This window comes from Myxocyprinus asiaticus, chromosome 30 (assembly GCF_019703515.2).
Source record: "Myxocyprinus asiaticus isolate MX2 ecotype Aquarium Trade chromosome 30, UBuf_Myxa_2, whole genome shotgun sequence".
Classification (NCBI taxonomy): domain Eukaryota; kingdom Metazoa; phylum Chordata; class Actinopteri; order Cypriniformes; family Catostomidae; genus Myxocyprinus; species Myxocyprinus asiaticus.
The window spans coordinates 32094503-32113394 of NC_059373.1; the positions used below are offsets into that span (position 1 = coordinate 32094503).

Genomic DNA, 18892 nt, shown 5'->3' on the forward strand with positions numbered 1-18892 from the left:
GTTTACAGTTTTTCTCAATCGCTTTGGCTCCATTCTCGAATGAGAATTATTTAATTTTTTTTCAAAACAATAAGTTTAATTAGTTTCTTGTTCACAGCAGATTTGAATTTCTTATTCATTTAAGCAAAATGCACGTGTTTTGGCACATGTGTGCAGAAGAGTCAGTACAATTGTCTACAGTTTGCACAATAACTAAATGCACATGGCTTTCTGATCAAAACTGGTGAGCTGATCCTCAGTGAAATTGTCATACTCTTCACAACTTTAAAAAAATTTTCATCTTGTGAGCCATCACATGCAAAATGATCCATTCAGTTATCAAAATCTGTCAGACATGCATGTATATTCCATAAATATCTATGACATGGAATGTTTGTGATGTCTGTTAAATCTCTGGCCAGACCAACAAGAGCGACAGGATGTCCACCAAGAAGATGGGAACTTGTAGTGTTACATACTGTGAGGACATAAAATTTATTGTTTTTTGCAGAACTACCGCAGGTTTTTTCATTGTTGCGTTTTTATTGTTGTTTTTTTTTTTGTTGTTGTTGTTGTTGTTTTTGGCAATTTTCTGTTCTCTATATATTGTCACGTTTTCGTGTGTCATGGCCACCAAGCCAGAGTCCCCGTCATGGCCGTCAAGACAGAGACAACCAATGACAAGTCTAAACTAATGAACATGAAAACAAGGCAATGAAACAAGAACCAGTGATAAAACAGAACTGATAACAAGACTATTAAACATAGACCAATGAGGAGACAGGACTAATAAACAAAGTGGAACAAGAGGGTCACATGACAGTAACATAACAAGGAACCAATGAGAACAAAACACATGGAAACATGGCAGGAACAAGGAACTTAGTTTTCAAAATAAAAGACATGAACAAAAACACATGAAAACATGACATATATGACTTTACATGTAAAAAATTTGTAAAAATGGACATGCAAATGTGAATCTTCTGTTTACATGTAACACATTGCTACACAAATAAATTTACTGTATACATACAAATGTGCATACCCTTTTTCTGTGAACTACAGTATTGTACACTATTGACTTTTCCCAGTAAATTTTTACATACTGTTGAAATCGGTATCTAAAAAGCTCAGTGTGATGCACAATAGCATTCAGCTAGACAAAACTGACATTCTTGTATAGCACAGTAAGCAGTCAGTGTCAACAAAAACGTAGAACAAAAATTAAATTTGTACATAACAAACATTTCCAGGGTTGAATGCCATGGTGAAAAAACAACTAAGCATTTTGACCAGTATGGCTCACACAATAAAAAAAAAAAAAAAAAAGCATGAATTAAATGTTTTGGGAGAGTTACTACATTTTGCAGACATTCAATAGAGTTGCGATGTCCCATAAAACAGTTGTGACAATTGCACTTACAGTTTAGAGAATGTTAAGACAGTTATCAAAAACTGTAATAGACTGTCATTCAAGAACTTCAGCACCATGGACAGGTCTGATTTGCTGCCAAAGCTACCACTCAAAGACATTCAATCTTTTGAGTTCCCCTTTTCCAACTTGATTTACAAAGCTTTTTAATTTTATTACCAATCAGTTTAGTTTAAGGTGCCATTTAAAGAAAAACAAGCTAAACAAATCCATTGGTATAAGTCCTTGAATTGCATATGATTGGTTTGAAGACATGTTTTTTGTACTTTTAGTGACCTTTTGTCACACTTGTAAGGAAAGATATGGAAATGGCTTTCTCTCAATCTAAACCCCTTTAAATGAATGAAAGCACTGAATGCCTCTTTTTAACTGTTTGTGTAACCATGGAAATAACACTTCTTGACTGGAGGAGGTAGAGTGTGTGTTAAAAGGAATAACCTATTTTATGAGGACATCCACTTTTCTAAGCATTCTAAACAACTAACTGTATCCCAAGGTTATCTGTAATAAGTAGGCATAGACTACCTTAAGAGTTTGTAGAATTTCAGCAGAAATGCAAATTCCATCATTCAGACCCTCATAATAGATGCAAAACCTTGAACATGGTTTATGGTGTTGCAACATTGCTTTTGTAACAAATGCTCTAAGAGCACTGGAATTTTTTTAAATTACATTTCTCTCTATACATGGTTCTCCAATATGGCCAAAAGTTGAAAGTATGAAGAGAAAACCAATTAAATGTGGTTATTTATTAACAGCTTTAGTCAGCTGCAATAACTGTGAATAGGTCTATGTTTTACTTGCATGTCCTAGTTATGCCGTATGAAATGGGTATTTAAAGTCACACTTACCACACTGTGTACACTTTTTTCTTTTTTCTTCTCTGTGTGTGTGGATAAAATACACACATAAAATACACACTGAAACTGACAATTACCAAATGAAAATTAAATCCCAAACAATCTGAAAATTAATAACATTACAAAAGTTAAATACCATTGTTTTGTTTAGTGTTTGCATTTTACAAGTGAATAATGAACAGCAGTACGACTTTAGCACATTGCTTTGTGTGCACTCCACATATTTGTCAGTGGTCATTAAGGATTTGTTCAGGGAAAGGCTTTCACAAAATGTCAAAAGTGTTTAATTGAAAATAATTTTGGTAATTTTGGAAGTGGATTTTTTTAATATTTAAATACTTTCTCTTTTTCAGCTTAATATGCAGAGACAACTGTAAAATGTGTAGGTTGTGTAGAGTTAAAGGTGTAAATGTGTTATTTGGCAGCGATGGAGAAAGTCTTTATGAATTTCAACACCTCAACGGCTGAAGGTAAAGACAATTTTCAACCAAAAGAGTATCAAACCGCTAACAGTACAGGTGATCTGTCACATCATGTATGCACATTATGCATGCTCAAGTAAATGTAAACTTGGGCTGATGAAAACACTAACATATTTACGTATTTTTATTCTTAAGTTATTACAGTTTTACATTCCAGACATTTGCTTAGTTGCTTTACTTAAATGTTTTAAAGCACAATTTGTAAATAAAACTGTAAAGAGCATGTACATTGTGTCAGTCTTATAAAGGTGATCAGCCGTGCACATGCACTTAGTACATAAATTTGGCCTGATGCAAACTTGGGCTGATGAAGTCACTAACAGTACATGAAAGCCCTAAAAGTACCATAATGTAACATTGCATTACCATGGTATCTGATACCATCCCTGTAATTTTGAGAAAATTAATCTATTGCTGTGTCATGCCAATACATCTTTTAGAAATGCTTTGTTACCCATAGTTACATTAATTCTGCACAATATACTCACAATAAAGGAAAAAAATGCTTCTTCCAAAGGGAAAGTCACAAGAACTGAATGCTTTGGAGCTGTTATTAAAAAAAAAAAAAACACAAAGAAAGAAAGAAAGAAAGAAAGAACCCTCCAGACCTCCTTAGACAAAAGAACCAACAAACTGTAACACTCCACTTTTTTGGCAATTATCATTTAATCATATAATCTTCAAGGTATAGTATCAATTCCTATAGTAAAGCATGGTGCTGGCAACATACTGTTGTCAGGATGTTTCTCCTCTGCTGGGACACAGTTATAAGGAAGATAAATGGTTCAAACTACAGATAACATTTAGAAAGACACTTACAGCCCTAGACAGACTCATCATAACAAATGACCTAAAGCACATCACCAAAAAAAGACTTGCTTGCAAACATGTACGCAATTATATCCAGTTACTGCATTTATATATCTTTCCATTCCAGAAATAGCACTGAAGTATAAAAAAAATAAAAAAAAGTGTACCAAAGCACAATTCGTAAATAAAACTGAAAACATGTAGGCAACACGGTGTCCCTCTTGTAAAAATGGTCAGCCGCGCATGCGCAATGTGCGCGCTCGAGTAGATGTAAAGTTTGGCTGGTGAAGACAGCGGGCGAGTGATGGGAAGCGCGTAAAGAAGCGACAGGGATCGATTACTTTAAATTCGGTAGTACTTTATTTGACCTCTTTCATATATTAAAATGTCTAGATACACTTGCAGAGATTCAGCCAATCAGTTTAGATTGGCGACCGCTGTATCAATGAAACTGAATGAGGGACGTCATTTAAATGAGCTTTAATAACGATGTATCTGTAATATTCTTTGACACTGGCTTTTTTTATGTACTGTTGCCATTGTGATTTATATAATGACACAGACGCGTTAAATGGGCTTTATTGACTTTGCATTTATTGGCATGTTTATTGCTGTCAATGAAGCCTCACCGTCGCCAGTATTTCAGCATCACTGGACGCTCTTGATTTCATCGCAAAACATTTAACACTGATTCTGTACAATACCATTTACATATACGTGTGACTCAGAAATGATGAGACAATGGATATAGATCTTTGCAGATAAACAAAATATCTTAGTTGTATTACTCAGTTGCATCGTTCATATCTGCTCGAGTATTTCACAACAGTGGGTTGAGTCAATCTCATAAGCACTTGATAATTGCGTGTTAATCGGTATTTTCTTAAAGCTAATCAGTATGTTTGTGTATCCAAGATAGCCTATGTATTATGTAAACATTTGTGACATTTTATTGGACAAACTCCATGGTCAGTTTAACTATGCATGACTAACTAATTCTGTTATTCTGATATTCCTGTTTCAGCTATTTGAGTCATGAGTATTCAGAAAATGTATGGCTGGATTAAGCCTACTTTGTAGACCAAATACCCTCTCTGTGTTTGAACTGCATTTTTAATCCAAAGCCACAACGGTTTAGACACAGGGTTTAGTAGTTATATAGATTACTATGAGAAAAGGCTTAAGATCTGTGGCATGTTACACTGAAGTGTGTGGAAGAATTCACGTAGAAAGACTATTAGTATTGAATCGTTGAAGTATGCATGAGGTAATGATGCTCTTGAGAGCATACATGAGGGGATGGGGGTGCTTATGTCGCTGTGAGAGAGAGAGAGTATGATTCACCAGTGGGTGGTTTATCACTTCAAGGCAATGTCAGCTACAACAGGCATAGAAACTAGCCTTCTGCTGACATTCCAAGAAGCATAACCTGTTCAAATGGTAAAATGAGTACAAATATTGACCAAAGTGAGGTTGCAGCTATTGAAACGGCCTTTGAAATAGTGTATTTTTATCTAACACACCACAAAAAGTCTGAAAGAATTGAGATCTCATTGAGAACTGGAGGATCTCAGAGGCAGCTGCAGCAACTGGACAAGTGTTTCCACATTCCAGCGTTATATAACTCAATGACTTAAGAACTACATCAGATCACGGTCATGACAATTAAAGGCTGAGAGGGAAAGAACTTTTTCCTCTCAATATTTAAGGATTGTCTTGTGGGTTGCCTGCAATGATAGTGTTATTGTAATCACAGGTCTGAGAGACTGTCTCTTGCTCGAAGGTTTGTGGGTCTGGTCAAATGGTCGACTCAGGCTGTCGTGTTTTCGGAGTACACTCCTATTTACACCACTTCTACGAGGAGTGCACAGCCTCGATGAGGGAGCAGCAGGAGGACATTCAGAACCAGAGCTCACCCCTGCGCTGGAGCTCAGGCCTCTGGAAGGTATTGGAGAGATGTTTTATTGTACTATGCACTTCACTGTTATAGTGATTCAAATCAAATACCTAATTTTTAAGCAAAATGGTACTAGGGGAAATGCTAGATTGTAAATATTGTCATGGCTGAAGGGAGTTTTTAGACAAGATGCACAGTGGGATAATGTAATAAAAATATTAAAAGGTGCACAATGTAATTTTTTTCCTCATTAAAAAGGTTTAACTCCTAAAGACATGAATTGTAATTTTGAAAAACATGTCTAAAATCATGACCACTCACATTAAAATGAAGACTCCATTCATATCAGTAACCTTATAAAAGCTGTTTTATTCTACATGGAGTGGGTCCATACATGGGGGCTGCCATGTTAGAATCACATGACCAGCCGGATACTACTCACTTAATCTCAGTAACCATCTTGTTATTTGACACTTTCACTCATTGTTAAAATAATCATGGCTGACTGTGAATACTAAATTTCTGCAATGGCATCTGAAACTGAAAACTAGTGATTTTAAATGATGCTGCATCCACACCACTAGGGACAAACATTTCTGTTCAAATTTAAGTTAAAGAAATATTCCAGGTTCAATACAGGTTAGGCTCAATTGACTGCCTTTTTGGTATAATATTGATTACCATAAAATATAATTTCAACTCGTGCCTCCTTTTCTTTTAAAAGGCAAAATCAAGGATAAAGTGAGGCATTTATGATGGAAGTAAATGGGGCAAACATTTGGAGGGTTTAAAGGCAGAAATGTGAAGCTTATAGTTTTATAAAAGCACGTACATTAACAAATTTGTTAAAACTTGTGCATTATTTGAGCTGTAAAATTGTTTAAATTGTTGTTTTGTGGTTGTTTTAGGGTTTTAGGATTTACAGCATTACGTCATCATGGCATCCAAGTTGTAAAAATGGAAACAACTTAGAGAAAACATTAGTAAGTGATTTTATCACACTGAAATAGTGTTAACATGCATATTATTTATGTCATGTGGCTTTTCTCTTGAATCAGTGAGTATTTCGACATTTACAGATTTGCCACATTCACTTCCATTGTAAATGCCTCCCAGACTTTTGGACATACATTTTTGTGGTAATCAACGTTGTCAAAAATGCTGTCAATTCAGCTTTATTTACATCATGATGGCGCCACGGATGGCCGCCTCGGTGTGGAGCACTCCTATTGTTTTTTTTGGTTTTTGTTTGTTTGTCCTGTGTTTAGTAATCTTTATCCAGTCAGTTTTACCAGAGACGAACTGCTGAACATTCGACAGCTTATACCAGACAATCTTTTCCCAGTTTTTGAATATTCAGACGTTTTGCTAGACATTTTAGTTGGAGGCGCGGCTTTGTTGTTCAGGAGATGCAGGCGAGGAAGATGAGATGGTGCGATGGTCAAACTCCATCAGCGGGGCTTTCGAACAACGCTGCCGAGCATTCATCTTGCGAATCTCCGCTCTCTTCCAAACAAAACGGATGAACTACATCTCCTCACCTGCACAAACAAGGACTTTTCAACCTCTGCTGCCTTGTGCTTCACAGAAACCTGGCTAAGTGAAGCCATTCCGGACAGCGCGTTACATCTGCCGGGCTTCCAGCTGTTCAGAGCGGATCGCATCGTGGAGTTAACGGGGAAAACGAGAGGTGGTGGAACATGCTTTTACATCAGTGAAAGTTGTTGTATAGATGTAACAACGTTAAAGAGGATGTGCTGTCCTAATTTGGAAGCACTCTTTATTAACTGGAAGCCTTTCTACTCGCCGTGGAAGTTTTCCTCGTTTATTCTGGTGAGTGTGTATATCGCGCCAAACGCGTGTTTGAACACAGCACTGCAACAGCTGGCTGATCAAATCACAGACATGGAACAACAATACCCAGTCTCAGTTATTATTATTCTTGGGGATTTTAACAAAGCAAATCTCACACGTGAACTGCCCAAATACAAACAGCACATTACATGCCCCACCAGAGACAGGAACATACTGGATCACTGCTACACAACAATAAAGGATGTATATCGCTCTGTCCCTAGAGCAGCTTTGGGACTCTCTGATCGCTGTCTGGTTCATCTTCTTCCAACCTACAGGCAGAAATTAAAATCAACCAAGCCAGTAGTAAGGACTGTAAAGAGATGGACCAATGAAGCAGAGCGGGAACTACAAGCCTGTTCGATTGCATGGATTGGAGTGTTTTTGAGGCTGCAGCCACAGACCTGGATGAGCTCACAGATACTGTTACATCATGTATCAGTTTTTTTGAGGATATGTGCATTCCTACTAGGACTTATTTAAAGTTCAACAACGACAAACCGTGGTTTACAGCAGAGCTCAGGCAGCTTCATCAGGCCAAAGAGGATGCTTACAGGGGTGGGGATAAAGTCTTGTACAATCAGGCCAGGAACACACTGAACAAGGAAATCAGAGTGGCTAAAAGAAGATACTCTGAGAAGCTGAAAAATAAGTTTTCAGCTAACGACCCTGCATCAGTGTGGAGTGGCATGAAACAACTCACAAATTACAGGACTCCTACCCCCAACCCTGTGGTGGACCAACAACTGGCTGACGACCTGAATGTGTTCTACTGCAGATTTGAAAGGCCCAATCTCACACCCCACACCCACTCTCACCTTCACTTCACACAAACACCAACACCTCCTGCAACCCCCCTCCTCCCCCCTCCTGCTACTCAACCTGCACTTAAGATCTGTGAAGATGATGTGAGCCGCATCTTTCGGAAACAAAAGACGAGGAAAGCTTCAGGCCCAGATGGTGTCTCACCAGCGTGTCTTCGATCCTGTGCTAACCAGCTGGCCCCCATCTTCACACAGATCTTCAATAGATCACTGGAGCATTGTGAAGTCCCATGCTGCTTCAAATGCTCAATCATTATTCCGGTCCCAAAGAAACCAAAAATCACAGGACTTAATGACTACAGACCTGTCGCCCTGATGTCTGTGGTCATGAATCATTTGAGAGACTGGTGTTGGCCCACCTGAAGAACATCACTGGACCCTTTCTAGATCCCCTTCAATTTGCTTATTGAGCAAACAGGTCTGTGGATGATGCAGTCAACATGGGATTGCATCATATCCTGCAACATCTGAACAGACCAGGGACATATGCTAGGATCCTTTTTGTGGACTTCAGTTCAGCTTTCAACACCATCATCCCAGCTATACTCCAGAATAAATTACACCAACTCTCTGTTCCCATGTCTATCTGTCAGTGGATTACCAGCTTTCTGATGGACAGGCAGCAGCTTGTGAGACAGGGGAAACTCACTTCCAGCACCTGTACAATCAGCACTGGTGCCCCCCCCCCCATGGATGTGTGCTCTCCCCACTACTCTTCTCCCTTAACACCAATGACTGCATTGCCAAGGATCCCTCTGTCAAGCTCCTGAAGTTTGCAGACAACACCACTGTCATGGCCTCATCCGAGATGACGATGAGTCTGCATACAGAAGGGAGGTTGAACAGCTGGCTGTCTGGTGCAGTCAAAACAACCTTGAGCTGAACACGCTCAAAACAGTGGAGATGATTGTGGACTTTAGGAGGAACACCCCAACAATGACCCCCCCCCCCCATTCTAAACAGCACTGTGGCAGCAGTGGAGTCATTAAGGTTCCTGGGCACTACCATCTCACAGGACCTGAAGTGGGAGACCCACATTGACTCCATTGTGAAAATGGCACAGCAGAAGTTGTACTTCCTTCGCCAGCTGAGGAAATTCAACCTGCCACAGGCGCTGCTGATACAGTTCTACTCAGCGGTCATTGAGTCTGTCCTCTGTACTTCAATATCTTTCTGGTTTGGTTCAGCTACGAAATCAGACATCAGAAGATTACAAAGGACAATTCGGAATGCTGAGAGGATTATTGGTTGTCCCCTGCCCTCCCTTCAAGAACTATACACTTCCAGAGTGAGGAAAAAGGCTGGAAAAAAATCACTCTGGACCCCACTCACCATGCCCAATACCCTTTTGAACTGTTGCCTTCTGGTCAACACTTCAGAGCTCTGAGCACCAGAACCGTCAGGCACAGGAACAGTTTTTTCCCTCAGGCTATCCATCTCATGAACAGTTAAATTGCCCCATTGAGCAATAACTATGTGTAATACACAGTTTAGTCTTTTTTTATATTTATCCAACACATCCAACCTCTTCTGCCATTTCATTCCTCTGGGAAAAACAAAAACCCAAACCCCCCCCCCCCAAAAAAAAACATTTGCACTGTACATAACAGATTTGTATATGTGTGTATGTATGTACAGTATGTGTGTGTCTGTGTGTGTGTATGTGTATGTATGTATGTGTATAATTATTTTTTATTTTTTATTATTATCTGTGTCTTGCTGCTGTTTTTGTATTGTTTTTGTATTGTTGTACACTGGAAGCTCCTGTCACCAAGACAAATTCCTTGTATGTGTAAGCATACTTGGCAATAAAGCTGATTCTGATTACAAGTTAATCAGAATCAGAATCAGCTTTATTGCCAAGTATGCTTTTGAACATGAAATATTCTTTTTAAACACTTTTGCAAAATGCTTTTCATCATCAAAGTTACTACCACCGGAAGCTATTTATCACCATAACATACAGATAATCAATAGCAGTTAATTTTATGATTGCATTTATGAAGCTCAGACCCTCCTTTTAATCAGATTTGAGAGCAGTTTCTTGGTGTGCATCTGACATATGAATTGAACTTAATGGTAAATCAAACCCGGGTCCAGCTCTAGAAAGCAACATTTCTACTGCAGGATGTTGATTCAAATGATAGTTCAGCCAATAACGAAAATTCTGTCATCATTATTCACTCTCCAAACCTTTTTTTTTTACCTAACCCATATGACTTTCTTTTTTCCCTTGAACACTAAAGGAGATGTCAGGCAGAATGTAAACCTCAGTCACCATTCACTTTCATTGTACAAAAAAAAAAAAAAAAAAAAAAAAATGGATGCAATAAAAGTGAACATTGCATTGTTAACATTCTGCCTAACATCTCCTGTTGTGATCTGGTAAAGAAAGTCAGGGGTGTGGGATTTCATTTTTGGGTGAACTATCTCTTAAAGGGCTGTGTCTGACCGCTGTCTCCTCCTCTTGCTCAGGTCACTCTTGCTCTTGGTGCAGTGATCCTGACAGTGGGGCTGGTGGTCACGACAGTGGGCTATGCCATTCCCACTCGTATTGAGGCCTTCGGTGAGGGGGAGTTGCTGTTTGTGGACCGTCAGGCCATGCGCTACAATCGGTCACTACACATGTGTGTACTGGCTGGGACAGGGCTTCTTACACTGGGTGGGGTTCTGTTGGCAGGTGGAATCGTGATGTCTGACTTCATGACTTCCACAAAACAGGAAGACTCCAGCCATCAGTCATCAAGAGGAGAACGGAAGGGGGGATTCAGGGTTCCGAGTGCGCTGAGAAGCCCAGCAGACCCCATAATGAAGCCCCTAAGTCCAGCCTCTAGTGACAGAGGAGTATCTCCTCTCGCTAGGGACGATAAAGTCCAGCAGGGCTCATAAAAGAGCTTTATGACAATGCCTGTTCAAGAGTGCTGTCAAAGCGATGCCAAAAGCTCCTCAGTTATTTAAATGAGAAATTTGGGATTGTCTTACTTGTTATATATTTTGTGAAGAGCCTATGGCCAGAAACATACTTTATGCTAGTATGCAAATACAAATGCATTGCAAGCACGCTGTCCTGTTGAACATACTTAGGCTAGAGACATACTTTTCACATGTGCACGTACCAAAGCGCGGTCCGGTTAAACATGCTTAGCATGCATTCTTGCATTACTGTGGTGGTAACAAACCTCCTTACTCAAGGGCAATAGGATTACCTTTAAAATTCTGTGCCATTAAACTGGATGTTATTATTAATTTAAGTTGCAATAAGTATATTGTCTTTAAAGGTGCACACAGTATTTTTTTTCTCATTAAAAAAGTTACTTCTAAAGAAATGAATGGTTTTGGTACCTGAAAACGATTGTGTTTGATTGATGCAGCGTCCAGGCCACTAGGTGTCAGTGTAAGTACATGATGACATATTTACTGAATAAAAATTACTGAGTGTGCCTTTAACTTACTTTCTCAGCAACATTCTCTTCAAACTATTTATCCACTGTGACAGTTTTTGACTTGAAAGAGAAAACTCACCATAGAAGCAAACGGTTCACACTTATGTCAGCAGTAGCACCCCTTGCGACAACATAGGGAATGCATCGTGTACTTGTGTAATGAATTGCGATCTGACATATATTGGAATGCAACAATGTACAAAATCGAAGACAGTCTGTTTTCACAAATGTTTCAGCCTTTCTTGTGCATTGTGCAATCTTGAGTAATTGTGGTGGTAATAAACCTCAGTCCTCAAGGGGGCAAAATAGTTGCCTTCAAATATCAGTTAAACTCGATGAGTTGCAATTCAGGTACAGTGGCTAGCTATAAACATGTTGACAGTTCAGCTAAATAACTTGCCTGGCGAGATTCACTTCAAAATGTTGTTCCGCCATGTTAGTGGTTGACCTGAATGTGAAAATTGACCATAGAAGAGAATTTACGCTCATGCCCTCAATAGTGCCCCTTGCTGCAACACTTAAGTGTTGCGTAATGTATTGCGGTCTAGTGATTTTGAAGCACAACACGTGTAATGTAGCTTGCGCATCAGAAGTGTTTGCGTTCATGTACATGCTTAGAGTATGTTTTGGGCCTGTATTGTTTGCAAATCACAAGCAATGGCATCTGTTGTTTTGCTCTTGACTTATTAATGTCAAATAGATATTGTATTCTGACAGTACTGATGTTCTACCAAGGTTATGGGTACAAGTTGAAAATGTGATTGTATTGCAGACAGTCCTGTGTAATCGTAAAGAATCATAATCGTAATGCACAAACCAAATGTCTCTGTTGCTAGTATCTGATATCCTACTTTTATGCATAATGTATCAGATAATATACAGTACACACACACACACACACACACAGTACTCATTAGGGTCAGTTATAAAGAATATGAGATGGGCAGTAAAAAGATTCACTGTATTCACTATGATCATCTGAAGTCTTAATATCTCATAAAGTTAATGTATCTAAAAGCAGTTCTCAAAACTAGTACAATAAATATGTGTCAGCATACTTAAACTATTTGTGTGTGTGTGTTGTTTTTTCCAATATATATATTACACACTGGCAGCCAAAAGTTTGGAATAATGTAAAAATTTTGCTCTTATGGAAATAAATTGGTACTTTTATTCACAAAAGTGGCATTCAACTGATCACAATGAATAGTCAGGACATTAATAACGTGAAAAATTACTATTACAATTTGAAAAAAAATATTTCGGAACTTCTTAAACTGCTTCAAAGAGTTCTCATCAAAAAATCTTTCACATGCAGCAATGACAGCTTTGCAGATCCTTGGCATTCTAGCTGTCAGTTTGTCCAGATACTCAGGTGACATTTCACCCCACGCTTCCTGTAGCACTTGCCATAGATGTGGCTGTCTTGTCAGGCACTTCTCACGCACCTTACAGTCTAGCTGATCCCACAAAAGCTCAATGGGGTGAGCTTTTGTCTTTCACCTCTCCGGCCAAATCGATTCCCTGGCTTGAGGCCTCCGGAGGGGTGTCAGCTTGAGCACGTAAATGTCTTTTAATGTCTCCAGAGCCTGAGGATTTTGAATTCTTTGACATATTGTCTTCCTAGAACAGTTATGGATCAGGGTGTATCGAGTCTCACCGGTTTATATCATTAAAAGCATCAAAACTAGCAAAGTGTGCTCTTTTCCAATTATCTGTTGTCCAATGTCTTCGTTTCTTTGCCTACTCTAGCCTTTTCTTTTCTTTTGTTTCAAACGTGGCTTTTTCTTTGCAATTCTTCCCATAAGGCCTGCACCCCTGAGTCTTCTCTTTACTGTTGTACATGAAACTGGTGTTGAGTGGGTAGAATTCAATGAAGCTGTCAGCTGAGGACATGTGAGGCGTCTATTTCTCAAACTAGAGACTCTGATGTACTTATCCTCTTGTTTAGTTGTACATCTGGCCTTCCACATCTCTTTCTGTCCTTGTTAGAGCCAGTTATCCTTTGTCTTTGAAGACTGTAGTGTAACCTTTGTATGAAATCTTCAGTTTTTTGCCAATTTCAAGCATTGTATAGCCTTCGTTCCTCAAAACAATGATTAACTGTCGAGTTTCTAGAGAAAGCTGTTTCTTTTTTGTCATTTTTGACATGCCAGTCTATTGCATACTGTGACAACTCAAAAACAAACATAAAGACAATGTTAAGCTTCATTTAATGAACCAAATAGCTTTCAACTGTGTTTGATATAATGGCAAGTGATTTTCTAGGACCAAATGATCAATTTAGCATGATTACTCAAGGATAAACTGCACACGTTGGAGTGATGACTGCTGGAAATGGGGCCTGTCTTGATTTGATCAAAAATGATTTTTTTCTAATAGTGATAGTGCTCTTTTTTATATCAGTAATGTCCCGACTATACTTTGTGATCAGTTGAAAGGCACTTTGTTGAATTAAAGTACCAATTTCCTTCTGAAACAGCAAAATCTGTACATTATTCCAAACTTTTGGCCACCAGTGTATATATATATATATATATATATATATATATATTATTATTATTATTATTTTTTATTGTATTTATTTATTTTAAAGAACGATCATGTTTATCGACACCTGCATGCTTGCATTCATTGATGGTGTAAATGAGAGTAAACCAGGCTCAGAAAGGTGTGATCTTATGAAAAAAAAAAAAAAACAGGCATCCTCTTTCATATTGTGAAGCGCTGAATATCAGCAGGGTGTTTAAGCGACTGTAAATAGATGAAGGAAACAGGTATGACTCATCCAACCCCTGCTTCCATTAAACCGATTTCTCTCTTTTTTCCCTCTCTTTTTGAGTTGCTAGGGCACACTGTGAGTCATCTTCGCTCATATTCCAGTCATAGCTCACAGTACGGGGGCTGTTAACAATCAATTAATCAGTGCTCCACACACATAGAGCCATCATCAAGAGTCATTTACTCTGCTGTGTCTATCTATGCACATCCAGAAAACAAGAAAGAGAGAGACAGAGAAAGAAATGTTGTTTGTCTGCAGCTTTAGGTCATGTGGTTGATGCCTGTAATGTGTTGGCAGCTTGTTAACACATGTTTGCTTAGAACGAGCACACCAGATGAACGCCACAGAGTGTTGATGTGCAGTCGGCGCTCAGGTGGTGTCTCAGGTGCCTTAGTCTATTACATGTAATTGACTGACACCTCACTGTATGTGTCGGTACCTCATCCACTGAGCATTTCTCAAACAAGTCATTGTGTTCAGGCGTATATGGGCTCAGACTGCATGAAGCGGAGAGACAGACGGACTCATGGAGGGTTTGTGACACCGGAACAGTCTGTTCGGTGTGAGGTGGGGGTGGGGAAATGAGACGAAACTGACGTGCTCCATTGACTGAGCTGTGGAAAATGAATCACTGCTTTGAGAAACTGCACACGGTAGAAATTCAATGAACTTATGAACTTGTGGCGCTGTTGAGTGATGCTGATGCATTTGAGGTTTCAAGCTGCAATTAAAAGCTTATTGATGTTTATCCATAAACGGCTGCAAAACCTAGCAATATTAATACATTCCTTTGAAGAATATGAAATAATTGAGGTCTCTGACACTTGTTATCCAATAAGTATAACGATTATCTGACGCAATACCATGCAACATTAACAGATACTGTACACTGTTGTACTGCACAAACCAGTGGCAAGCACAAATAAAGACTTTTTTTTATTATTATTATTGACATTAAAAAAAAAAAAATATATATATATATATATATATATATATATATATATATATATATATATATATATATATATATATATATATATATATTAACTCTGACAAGTGTTTCTTATTCCCTATTGATACTGATTAAAATGTAAGATTCTTTAATTTCATATTAATATCTATTTTCTGTAAGTACTTATGTTTAGAAAACAGTAAGTATTCAAATAGTTACTACATCTTTTTTTTACTAGTACTTTTGCAGTAGATACTACTAATTCCAATTACTAGGATCTGTTACAACTAGTGCTTATTTATTAGACACTAGTGTCTATTCCAATTGTTACTAGAAACATTTCTTATCTCACTAGTTACTACTGCTTTTTTACTTGTGAAATGTAATGACTAGTCAAAATGGCTACACTGTATAGTTCAATTAAAATCTTACTAGTAAATTTAATACATTTTACTAGCCTAGCTAATAAGTACTAGTAAAACTGGAATAGATACTAGTCGCTATTGGAATAAGAACTAATCTAATGAACTGTACTACATTGAATACGTTTACATGGACACAGCGGCTTATTGCAAGAAAGCAGGTTATTGTGAGAAAACAGTGTTCCCATTTACATGCACTGTATAAGCGGCATACTCTTTATTCCCGCATTCAAGTGGCTCAGTCAGTAAGCAGATTTCTCCACATCAATGTAATTTTCCCGCAACGCTTGTGTAAATAACAAACATGGGATATGAGGAAGACATTGCTCTTTTATTCTCTGTTGCTTTGCTTTATTTCCAGATATTCCAGAGTTGTTGCAGTGTTTGTTTCCTTAACTTACTATCATGACCTGCAGCTGAATTGTGCTGCAATAGTGGAATTTCCCCCTTATGTCAAACTCCGGGATTCCCCCAATGTACCAGTGCATATACTCGAATGTGAGGGACAGTGTCACGGAATGCAGTGGTGGGACCCAAACGCAGAGTTGAAAAATAAAAGGGAATTTATTTAAATACCAACAAGGGCAGAAACACAAACCAAATCTCCCACAAGGGGAAAAAACAAACATAAACTACCCTGAAGGGGAAAAGAGTAATCCAGGGAAACAGGGCCGACCGGACTGAAACAGGAACCAGGTGGGGGAAATAGGACCGACAGGGAGGACTGAACACATAAGACTGGAAACTAAACGAAACGGGCACTGGACAGCAAACATGAGGAGACTAAAATAGGGAGAGAAATCAACAGGTTAACAAGACGGGGCTGGAATGACTAATAAAGGGAAAACAAGGAGGTGGGGTATGACGCAAGACAGAGAGACACGCGGCGATATAGAAACAAAACAAAGCCATGTGCTCTCACAAGACAACTAAACACCCGAATGGCATGAGCGCACATTGCCAAGACAATAAGGCAATATATGCCCATGCCAGCTGACAAACAAGAGGAGAGAATGCGCATCGATGCCAAACAAAGCGATGCCAAGCATTTTCACCCTAAATGAAACCTGACCATAAATCACGAGGCAAACGGCATGCAATGCACGCAACAGGACACCTGTGCGAGAGTTTGGCCACACATGAACCCGAAATCTCAGGCCGAAGTGACCGAACCTCAGCACAACGTGAAGACAACTCATGACTCGGGTGCGCAGCACAACATGAGCATGAGGCACACCCGTGTTCACGAGAGACAGACATAAACTATTGACGCGATTGCATGCTGCCAAGATAACATAAGCGCGATGCACCCACGTCAATAACAGACAGACATGGAGCAAGAGTGCCCAGATCCCAACACAGACCGAAACTGAACCAGGAAGTCAGGACCCAGACACCATAATCCAGACATGAAACAAGACAGACCGAAGAGCGCAGGGAATACAACCAAAACCGTGCGCTCACAAAAAGACAGACAACGAAACAAGACAGACATGGGACGATGATGCCATGGTCCTGTCAGACAAAAACCCAGACTGACAGAGTGACAGGACCATGACAGACAGTCGATATTTTACATTGGTGGATATAAATGTGGTTTATAGTGTATGTGAGTTTTCCACTGTACTTTCATAAAGGTTGAATTCTTACCGCTTTGTCGACATGTTGGGCTCCATCCTATCAGGTCTGTTCCACGCAAGCACACTCTTCATACACCCATCAGAATGCCGCTTATGTTTTTACATGGCCACATTAAGCCGCGTTCTCTGAGAGAAACCTAGGTGTGTTAAACCTAGGAAACTTAAATTAACGGAGTAGATTCAACTAAAAAAAAAAGTGTCTTGTCAGATTTACTTAATCCATTTGTGTTGGGACAACATGAATATTTTTTGTTTGCTTAACTGAAACTGGGCAGAGAATTTCTAGTTCCCAGACAGGACTCGACAAGGAGAGTAAATGTTAAAAGTAAGTGTTATATAATGTGTCTTTGTGCTAGATGAATATAAAGGGGTAGACTTGTTAGTGTTTAATGTTTTGTTATATTGAGATTTGGAAGGATGTCTGTTATATTGTAGTTTTGAGGGTTACCATCATGGTGAAGGGTGGAGCCTGAGTCTAGGTTAAGGACCAATACATTTAGAGTATTCTGCATTTTGCTATGTCCATTGAGCAGTTGCTTTACTAACCATAGCATAGTGACAGCTGCACTCAGTAGCACTTCCCACCAGCATGTTTTTAGCATGCTAACACTTCCTGTCACTAGCTAGCATCACACTAAAAGGGTTCCATTTGAGTTATTTTGACATATTTAATAAAGTTGGGTTTTCTCTAGTTGGACTTTTAAGTTAAAATTATATGGTCATTTTAATTTAAGAAAACTAATTTAAAACATGTTGAACCACTGTCCATGACTGAATAATGTTCAGCCAAATAGTTATTTGTTTGAGAGTAGAAAAAAAAAAAAAAAAAAAGATAATTGTCACTATTTGAATGCATACACTATATGGCCAAAAGTTTGTAGACACCCCCTTTTAATTAACATGTTTGGCTATTCCATTAATTCCAGTGAAGACATATCTTAATGCTACAGCATACAGTGGCATTCTAAAGAATTGTGTGATCCAACTTTGTGGTAACAGTTGGGGAGAGACCTTTTCTGTTCCAGCATGACAATGCCCCTGTGCACAAAGCGAGGTCCTTAAAGACCTGCACAAAGCCTAGACCTGAATCCTAATGAATTGGACGCTGACTGCTAGCCAGGGTTCATCACCCAACATCAGTGTCTGACCTCACCGATGCTCTTGTGTCTGAATGGGAGCAGATCCATGCAGCTATATTCCAATATAACCCTAACCCAGAAGAGTGGAAGATGTTATAGCAGCAAGAAGTGGAATTAATCCCTATGGTTTTGAAATGAAATGTTCAGGTGTCCACAATCAAGACCATAGTTGATATCCGAACCACAGATCACCACAGAATTCAATGACAAAACTGAGCAATTTGTTACAAGTAACAATAAAATAGTTACTTGTCATTACTGGAATAGTAACTAGTACTGTATCTAATGAATATGTAGTCTACTAGTGGATACTGAATAGATGCAAACATCAATTGGAATAAGTACTCGTGTCTAATGAATAGGGGTACAACAG

The 18892-nt window shown here is 38.8% G+C and overlaps 1 protein-coding gene across 2 annotated transcripts in view; it reads left to right on the plus strand.

The window, feature by feature from the left end:
- LOC127421608 (neurensin-1-like) overlaps positions 1 to 12633 on the plus strand; it is a 46476-nt gene extending 33843 nt beyond the window's left edge. The window contains exons 1-3 of one of the 2 annotated variants that reach the window (XM_051664758.1): positions 3822 to 3917; positions 5323 to 5511; positions 10617 to 12633. In XM_051664758.1, the coding sequence (XP_051520718.1) occupies positions 5368 to 5511; positions 10617 to 11030 (558 nt within the window). In that variant the 5' untranslated portion in view covers positions 3822 to 3917; positions 5323 to 5367 and the 3' untranslated portion in view covers positions 11031 to 12633. Of the gene's footprint in view, positions 1 to 3821; positions 3918 to 5322; positions 5512 to 10616 lie in introns of those variants that run through there. The other variant, XM_051664757.1, reaches the window with a different exon arrangement.
- The last annotated feature ends 6259 nt before the right edge of the window (positions 12634 to 18892 follow it).